General features: G+C 50.7%; 2 protein-coding genes across 5 annotated transcripts in view; one reads left to right on the plus strand and one right to left on the minus strand.

The window, feature by feature from the left end:
* Positions 1–340: 340 nt before the first annotated feature.
* Positions 341–3,406, plus strand: Zfand2b (zinc finger AN1-type containing 2B). Of its 4 annotated transcripts, none has more exons than XM_050129603.1 (10): positions 341–447; positions 561–636; positions 920–1,014; positions 1,239–1,370; positions 1,504–1,655; positions 2,152–2,244; positions 2,323–2,383; positions 2,476–2,543; positions 2,813–2,885; positions 3,169–3,406. In XM_050129603.1, exons 2-10 carry the CDS (start codon positions 582–584, stop codon positions 3,223–3,225), a joined length of 786 nt encoding a protein of 261 aa, XP_049985560.1. In that variant the 5' UTR covers positions 341–447; positions 561–581; the 3' UTR covers positions 3,226–3,406. The 4 variants fall into 4 exon arrangements, with proteins under 4 accessions (XP_049985560.1, XP_049985561.1, XP_049985562.1 ...); XM_050129604.1 differs by having other exon boundaries at positions 382–447; positions 564–636; XM_050129605.1 differs by lacking the exon at positions 341–447 and having other exon boundaries at positions 454–636; positions 3,068–3,406.
* A 112-nt stretch (positions 3,407–3,518) lies between these two features.
* The window catches only part of Abcb6 (ATP binding cassette subfamily B member 6 (LAN blood group)), a 9,436-nt gene continuing 4,463 nt past the window's right edge, over positions 3,519–8,491 (minus strand). The window contains exons 6-19 of the mRNA XM_050129600.1: positions 7,985–8,106; positions 7,376–7,485; positions 6,959–7,024; positions 6,678–6,803; positions 6,264–6,340; positions 6,116–6,179; positions 5,936–6,021; positions 5,649–5,706; positions 5,329–5,433; positions 4,599–4,773; positions 4,368–4,480; positions 4,048–4,142; positions 3,895–3,963; positions 3,519–3,791 (exon numbers count right to left, since the gene is read on the minus strand). Coding sequence (XP_049985557.1) covers positions 3,683–3,791; positions 3,895–3,963; positions 4,048–4,142; positions 4,368–4,480; positions 4,599–4,773; positions 5,329–5,433; positions 5,649–5,706; positions 5,936–6,021; positions 6,116–6,179; positions 6,264–6,340; positions 6,678–6,803; positions 6,959–7,024; positions 7,376–7,485; positions 7,985–8,106 — 1,375 coding nt within the window. The 3' untranslated portion in view covers positions 3,519–3,682. The remainder of the gene's footprint in view (positions 3,792–3,894; positions 3,964–4,047; positions 4,143–4,367; positions 4,481–4,598; positions 4,774–5,328; positions 5,434–5,648; positions 5,707–5,935; positions 6,022–6,115; positions 6,180–6,263; positions 6,341–6,677; positions 6,804–6,958; positions 7,025–7,375; positions 7,486–7,984; positions 8,107–8,491) is intronic.

Below are 8,491 nucleotides of genomic sequence, written 5' to 3' on the forward strand. Positions count from 1 at the left end.
AAGGAGCTGGAATGGAAGGAAGGCGATGACAAAGCAGGTGTGACTAGGCCTGACAAGGGCCAGAGATGCCTTAAAGGATGGACATCAAACCTAAAACCTGGAGAGGAACCCGCACCACAGAGAAACACAGTAGCTGTCACTTGCGATGGGCTTGAGAAATGGCCAGGGAAAAGGAACGCAGTGAGAAGCAGACCAAAGACAGAACTGTCTCCAAACCACCCCTGTTCACCGATACGCCCATCTTCGCCTTCACAGGTCATTTCGCTCTTCTAAGAGCTACACCAGCTCCAAGGACGCCTGATTCCAGGCGTGGCTCAACTCTCCTGGGATTCTCCGCCTGCAACTCACTGCCTCCCGGAACCGGCCCGCCCAACGCGATGACGTCAGTGTGCGCGCGCCCTCGGGAGGAGGAGTAGGGGCCGCGGGCCGGCAGGCGCCCAGGCTTCGGTAACCTGTGCTGGGCGGGGGAGAGGAAGGGGCGGGGCAGGGAGCCCCCCCGGAGTTACTGGGTTGCGGACCGGGAGTCCTCGGCACGCTGAGCGCTCGCTTCTTCCCCGCAGCAGGCTCCGCACGCTCCGGCGATGGAGTTTCCGGACCTCGGGGCTCACTGTTCCGAGCAGAGCTGTCAGCGCTTGGGTGAGGGGCGGAGCGCGCGGGGGGCGGGGCCGGGCGGCCGGGGCTGGGGACTGCAGGTGGGGCGGGCAGGGTGGGCCCTGGAGCTGGCAGGGCCCGGAGGGCGGGGCTCGAAGTTGGGGGCGGAGGCCAAGGGGCGTGGTCAAAGAGATGGTGACCTGTGGAAGGGATGCAGTGTGCGGCAAATAGGGCGGAGTTTTTCCTACCAGAGTAGCAGCCTTAAGCTAGGGGAAAGGACAGTCAGGTTAGTTTGCCTTTGAACTTGCAATCCAACCCATTCTTGTAGATTTTTTGCCACTCAAGTGTGATGCCTGCTCCGGCATCTTCTGTGCAGACCATGTGGCCTACGCCCAGCATCACTGTGGATCGGCTTACCAAAAGGTGAGGGGGCGGTCTTGAGGGTGAAAGGGGGTGGGTTGTAATGAGAGGAGAGCAGTAGCAGATGCTTTCAGGCATCTGTCTACCTTTTATTTCCACTCTTAGTTGTTTTGTTTCTAAGCCTTGGTACTGGGAAACTTTGTTTTCTAGTGTATTTGTGAGTGGTATGTCCAGGTTCTTTAAGAGGTTGGCTGGCTGTCAGACTGATTCCTGCCCCTTGACTATAGGATATCCAGGTACCTGTGTGCCCCCTCTGTAATGTGCCTGTGCCTGTGGCCAGAGGGGAGCCTCCTGACCGGGCAGTGGGAGAGCACATTGACAGAGACTGCCGTTCTGATCCCGCGCAGCAAAAACGCAAGGTAAATAATTAATAGAAGGATTAGTGATAGACACCCCAATTTCGAATACCGATGTCTGCAAACCTATAGGCTAGCTTCATGGGGCTAAAGGAGAAAAAGAGTTTCATAAATAACAAACGGTGCTTCGTCTCAGATCTTCACCAATAAGTGTGAACGTTCTGGCTGCCGGCAGAGGGAGATGATGAAACTGACCTGTGACCAATGTGGCCGAAACTTCTGCATCAAGCACCGTCACCCACTGGACCATGATTGCTCTGGAGAGGGTCATGTGACCAGCCGGGCAGGGTAATTGCCAAGTACTCTGCTTGCTTTGCTTCAGCCATGTCTGCCTTGACCAAAGGAGTCTTTCTTTCTGCTTTTCCCCTTTTTGTTTCTGGATTGAGCCTATGCCCTTGCACTGCACACACCACTGAGCCTTGGCCCTCTGTTGTTTGGGAGGTTTCACTTCTTAGTCCAGGGTGGCTTCAAACTTGTGGCCATCCTCCTGCCGCAGATGTCAAGTTCTAAGATTATAGCATACATTACTCCAGGATCTATATTTCTTTGAGACAAGCAAGAGTCCACTAAGTTTCCCAGGCTGTCATTGAACTCACTCTGCCCTATACAGTTTTCAGTTTTCCTGTTTGAGCCTTCCAGGTAGGTGAAATTATAGACCACATACAAAATTAGACCCAATTTAACTCCTTTTCAAAGTATATGGTTTTGTAGAGTGCTTAGAGGAACTACCCTCTTGACTTCCAAAGCTCATCCTGGGAGGTGTTAGACTGTCTTCTTCCCACAGGCTTGCTGCTATCTCCAGAGCACAAGGTCTGGCTTCCACAAGCACTGTCCCCAGTCCAAGTCGGACCTTACCTTCCTCGTCCTCTCCCAGCAGGTAGGTCCACCTGTTTCTCCTCTCCTCCTTTTAACCCCTTTATATCTCTAACCACAGTCTGTTTAATGTCTGCCGTAGAGCCACATCCCAGTTCCCACGCCGGACATCCCCTCCAGTGATTACTTTGCAGAACGGAATGGTGAGTCAGGAAAAGGTTGGATAGATAGAGTAAATCTGCGTAAAGTCCAAGGAAACTGGTGGTTTTTTTTTTTTCTTTTTTTCCCTTTGCAGAGTGAGGATGAGGCTCTGCAGCGTGCCCTGGAGCTATCCCTCGCAGAAGCTAAACCCCAGGTCCCAAGGTACCTACTCTGAATGAGGGCAAGATTTTGTTTGGAAGGATGGAGGTGGGACCACTCCAACCCACTACACTAGCTAAAAACTTGGTTTCCAGATTAGATGAAATATCCCCAAAGGCCTTGGTTTTCTCTCTGCCAATGACAACGATATTAATATCCAAACCCTGTTATAGTAAAGATTGAGATCTCACTCAAGAGGTACTGAACATGATACTGAACAGATTAAACCTCAGACCCTAGGTATTACTGTCGTAAACTTCTTCCCTTCTCAGTTCTCAGGAGGAAGAGGACTTGGCACTAGCACAGGCACTGTCAGCCAGTGAGGCAGAATACCAACAGCAGCAGGTATGAGGTCCTGTTGGGGATGAGAAGTTAGGGTTGCTCCCTCCCAGGTGTGGAGAGGATTGGTACGGTTGATCTCTTAGCTTCCCTCCGGTGATGCCAGTTCATGCTGAGCCCTGACACAGGGCCTTCCCTCTCCTGTCTGGACTTTACACTATCTCCTCCTTCTCCTCTCCTTGCTCCAGGCGCAGAGCCGTAGCTTGAAGCCGTCCAACTGCAGCCTGTGCTAGGGTCCTGGGCTTGGGGAGGGAGGCTCACCTGAGGACTGTGGCCCTCACATCTCCAGGGTACCCAAGGAAAGGAAGCACAGAGAAATCCGGATTGCAGAGACAAGCAGGAGTGACGTGGAGGACACTCCATGGAGCCTGGGAAGGAAGTTTGTGCGGCCAGGAAACCGTTCTGTCTGGGACCTCCATCCCCAGACCCTTCATTATGTTGTCCTTCCCTCCCCGCCACCCCCAGACTGCCACATGTGTGGACAGAGAGAGGCCTGGGAAGAGTAAAGACTTTGGCAGTTAGTAGTATGTCTGTGTGTTTCTTTTCCTCTCCAACCCAGAATAACCAGTGTTGTCAGGAATGTTCATTCAACTCAAAGGTAGAGGCCCAGTGGTCCCCCAGACAACCAAGCCACAGCCATCCGTGCACAGTCCATTTATTTCCTTACCGTGCTTTCTGGAAGGCCCCTTTCCCTTACAACAGTGAGCACCAAACTCCTATAGCAGGATGAAGTAGGCCACAGAGAGGGAACACATCTTTTTCTCCTGAGTTAGCTTTTGGAAGGGAAGAGGTCACTTTTGTCACTATGCTGTGTCCTGAGGTTTCGAGTCTTCTGAGACAGTTTCTTGTCCTTGCTGCTGCAGCTGCCACATCTCAGCATACACGCCACCTCGGGATAACAGAGCTTCGTGCCTGGGATGATAAAGCCATGGGTTTCACCCCAATCTCAAAGAGAGCAGAGGAAGTAAACAGAGACGCTCTCCAGGAGCCTCCACCCTGCTCATCCATGGCTCACCTTCCTCTCTCTATGATGCAGCCGTCCTTGATGACAAGAATTTGGTCAGCATTGACCACAGTTGAGAGCCTGAGAAGTCAGACATCAGTTACCTACTACCCCCCATCCAAAGTGGTCCACAGTGCCAGTCACACGAGCCCTGCAGTCCTGTACCTGTGTGCTACTACGATAGTGGTGCGGTTGGTGCAGACTTTGGCCAGAGAGGCCTGGATGGCTCTCTCATTAGATGTATCAAGTGCTGATGTCGCCTAAGGAAAGAGTGTGGGTGAGACGGTTATGCTACCCAGAGAGTCAAGGAGAGGAGGATGCAGGTGTCTGGTGGAGGTCTCAAGAACACTTTGGGGGTTCATGAACTGCTGCATAGGATTTTGGTAAAAATGTACTGGTGATACCTTGGCAAAGTAGGGAACTGCTCAGGGCGTGGCTTGGGCATAGATGGAAAGATGACAGGCGAGTGTTGGGGCCTGCCTCACCTCGTCCAGCAGAATTATGTCTGGAGCCTTAAGAATGGTGCGGGCAATGGCCACTCGCTGCTTCTCACCACCACTCAGCTTCAGTCCCCGTTCGCCCACCTGAGTCTCGTACCCTGTGGATATAAGCACCTCCCTCGCATCAATGTAATACCCTTGGTTTCTACGCAAAGAAAGGGGGAGCTAATTTTGAGGGATTAATAGGATTTCACTGGATAGAGAGAAAGACCTCACCTTCAGGGAAAGCCAGGATGGCATCATGAATGCCTGCAGCCTGAGCAGCAGCCTCTACCTCACTGTCCCCGGCTGTGACACGACCATAGCGGATATTGTTGGCGATAGTGTCATTGAAGAGGACAGTGTCTTGGGGCACAACTCCAATGTGAGACCGGAGAGAGATCTGTGTCACCTGAGACCAAAAATACCCTGTCCTGTGAGATCCCTTCAGGCTTCTAGGAAGCACTGGGGATAAGCTGTCTAGGGAAAGATTCCCACCATGGCTACCACAAATCCTAGCTGGGTGGGCAAATCACGCAATGTCTCCCAATCCTCTCCATTCATGAACAGAAAACATGGCTTCTGCCTCTCCACAGACAGACATGCAGACCTCCCATGGCACACTGTCCTTGTGATGACTTCCCTGGGTGCCTGTTGGTCACATGGCACTTAAGAAGGCTCAGGTTCTTATATTTTTGGAGGTCTAGTGAGTAGGCCTGGGAGCCTTGGCTAGGTTACTAAGCTCCAGCCCCTCTATCCCCCTTTCACTTGAAGACAGGGTCTGGATGAGTTACTCAGGCTGGCCTTGAACTCCTTTGTAGCTCTGGCAGAGCTTAACCAAGCTATCCTCCATCCTGGGATCCCAGACTAGCACCATCAGACCATACAAGGCCTAGCTTTTTTGCATGCCTACCCCTTGCTGTTCTTCCATTGATCCCGAGATCAGTCTTCTCCAAGGCAACCTCACCTGTGAAATGTCCTGTCCATCTATGCGGATACAGCCAGAGTTGATATCATAGAAGCGAAATAGCAGGCGTAAAATTGTGCTCTTTCCTGCCCCAGATGGCCCCACCTGTTACATTGGAAATATGGAAAGACAATTCTCAGGTTCTCTGGCTTTTAAGGCTCCCTCTTTAAAAGGCCACCAAGATCCAGGAAGGCTGCTACATTCAATGTTGTTGTCTGTTACAATCAGGCTCTAAATGCCTAGTTAGGGTCATGATGAACTATCATCAGTACTGAATGAAACTCAAGGAATTCGGGTCAAGTAGCTAGGTCTCCCCTCACCAAAGCCACTGTCTGTCCAGGCATCACAGTGAAGGACACATCCTGCAAGGTCTCTCGTCTGCAAGAAAGAATGGTGGATTCAGCGGTGGATCTACTGAATCATACACTAGTAGACAGATTCTCCCTTCCCAGAGCTACTGATGGTCCTTACCCTCTCCTGTCTAGGAGCTCTCAGTCCCCTATACTGCATTGGTGGATTGCAAAGCTGGGGTTCAGAGCAGGATGAAGGGCAGGAAGGTGGTGTACCAACAGATAAGGAGGAAAGAAAACAAAAAGACAAGGCTCACCCATCGGCGTAGCTGAAGTGTACATTTTCAAACTCAATCTGGCCCTTATGAAAACGAAGGGGCCCTGCTCCAGGAAGATCCTTCACCTGAAGAACACAGCAACATGTGCTCCCATCACTGGCCTGGGATTCCCAGACAAAGAACCGGCCCCTGCCCTGTCTTACTCCTCCCTCTACTCACTTCCGTTTCTTCTTTCAGCAAGTCAAACATGTTCTCCATGTCAATGAAGTTAGTCTGGATCATCCTGCAAAAAGAATGAAGGCTGGGGCTCCCTCAAGAACTGAGAGGGAGCAGTGCACCCTGCAGATGAAGGCAGTGGTCAGGTTACCTGTAGTAGGTGCCAAACCAGTTGAGAGGCATGTACAGTTGAGTGATGTAGGTGCCGAAGAGCACGAAGTCCCCGACCTGTAAGAGACCCCGAGAGGCAAGGGTGTCACAGGAAGCCTGCAGTCACTTTGTCCATATCCCATCCAGGAGCCTAGCGGCTCACACATGGCCCGTGGGGCCCCTCTTTGTCCTATACCTTTTCTCTTTTTTTTTTTTTTTTTTTTTTTTTTTTGGTTTTTCGAGACAGGGTTTCTCTGTGGCTTTGGAGCCTGTCCTGGAACTAGCTCTGTAGACCAGGCTGGTCTCGAACTCACAAAGATCCGCCTGCCTCTGCCTCCCGAGTGCTGAGTGCTGGGATTAAAGGCGTGCGCCAACACCGCCCGGCTATACCTTTTCTCTTATGAGTCTGCCTCACCTGCAGCTTCTGCTCACTGACGAAGTATGCACAAAGCAAGGAGCCAGCAAGGAGCCCAAGCCCAATCACCAAGTTCTGGGTCTGATTCAGTACAACCAGAGAAGCATTTGACTTCCACTCCAAACTCTAGGGACAACAAACAAAAACAGGAGGAAGAAATGGCTTGTGGGACAACCACCACCAAATCCCAATCGGGGTCTAAACACCTTCAACGTTACCTCTGGATTTCACTCTTCTCTGCCCTGGCAATAACACAGGACAGCGCACATGAGTATCCTCACCTGATACTTGATGATGGCCTCTCGATAGCGTTCTACTTCATAACCCTCAGCATTGTAGTACTTCACCTGGGGGAGTCACACAGCACAGAACTGTGGGATCATTTCCTCCAGAGTCCTGATCCTTTCTTCCCAGTGTCTAAATTTATTTTATTTTTGTTTCTTGGCTTTTTGAGGCAAGGTTTCTCTGTGTAGTCCTGGCTATCCTGGAACTTACTCTGTTAGACCAAGCTGACTTTGGACTCATGGTGATCCACCTGCCTCTGCCTCCCGAGTGCTGGGATTAAAGGTGTGCGCTGCCACCACCCAATATTCTTCCCAATTTCTAATATCCCCTCCAGATCCTTTATCATTTTATGGTCCCAGCCATGCTCACCCACTTCTCATTGCTTCCCACCACCATCTCGGGGCCTCTGTTACCGTCTCAAAGTTTAGCAGAGAGTCCACTGCTCGTGCCCTGGTGACGTTTTCCTGTGTGTTCATACTACGGCGAAACTTGGCTCTCCATTCAGTGACCACAATAGTCAGTACTAGAGGAGGATGACGTGGGGGGGGTGGGAGAACAAGACATCATCCCCAACAGCTGAGACCAAATATAGATATCCATGCCCTGTGCCACACCTACCAAATCTATGCCAGCACCCAGGGACCCAGACCCAGAGAGAGATCTTCACCAAGGAAAGGAGTTGCATGCAAGGTATCTTTGTAGTCTTGTAAAGTTTCATGTAGAAAATGCTTTTGATGAGTACATGGGAAGAAGATGCATTGTGCTACAGAGTTTTTCCTTGACCGGTCACACAGTGAGGACCCACAGTAAATATGTCACACAATGACATACACGCCTTTCCCTGGTTTTCATCTAGGTTGAATTAAGATTCAACCTCGACAGGGGAGTAGACCTTCCCATTGTACCAGGAGTAAACAGAGCCTAATCAAGCCTGCCAATCCTTAAGGTGAATGGGGATAGGGTTCATGATCAAGGAACACCCTACACAGTTCAGGGAGACAGTTTCCCCAGGCAGCACTCACTGAGGTAAAGACTCATACACAGGAACACAATGAGGCCAAACCAGGCATTGAAGAACATGCTGAAGTAGATGATGCCAATAATGATGTCAGCCAACGTGGGGATGATGTTGAACACCAGGTAGCTAGAAAAGTCAAGTGAGGAAAAGGTTTGAGGATTTAGACCAGCAATCTTATCTCTATGAACTTATATTAGTGTAATGTTTCATTTTCAACAGCAAAAAAATCTAACTACCTTTCAAGAGGTAGCTAGATAGCTAATAAGGTCTGGTGGCAAAGGCCTGTAAATCTAGCCCTCTACAGATTAAGGCAGGAAGACTGAGAGTTTAATGCTAGCCTGCCTGGGTTAGGGATATGGGCTGGGGATATGGATAGAGTGTTTCCCTAGCATATGCCAGGTTGTAGGTGGTTCAGTCTTCAGTATTGCATCTTTCTCTTTCTCTTTTTTTCTCACTCTCTCACTTCCTTTCTCTCTCTCTCTCTCTCTCTCTCTCTCTCTCTCTCTCTCTC

Source organism: Alexandromys fortis, unplaced genomic scaffold, assembly GCF_014885135.2.
Source record: "Alexandromys fortis isolate MF-2015 unplaced genomic scaffold, M_Fortis_MF-2015_v1.1 scaffold_319, whole genome shotgun sequence".
In the NCBI taxonomy this organism is placed as follows: Eukaryota; Metazoa; Chordata; class Mammalia; order Rodentia; family Cricetidae; genus Alexandromys; species Alexandromys fortis.

What these genes read in the sequence shown, in the direction of transcription:
- Zfand2b (XM_050129603.1), top strand. Translation starts at nt 582, where the DNA reads ATGGAGTTTCCGGACCTCGGGGCTCACTGTTCCGAGCAGAGCTGTCAG. An exon ending in GCAGAGCTGTCAGCGCTTGG is followed by an intron (nt 637 to 919) that starts GTGAGGGGCGGA and finishes CCATTCTTGTAG; the next exon opens with ATTTTTTGCCACTCAAGTGT. An exon ending in CAGAATACCAACAGCAGCAG is followed by an intron (nt 2,886 to 3,168) that starts GTATGAGGTCCT and finishes TCACATCTCCAG; the next exon opens with GGTACCCAAGGAAAGGAAGC.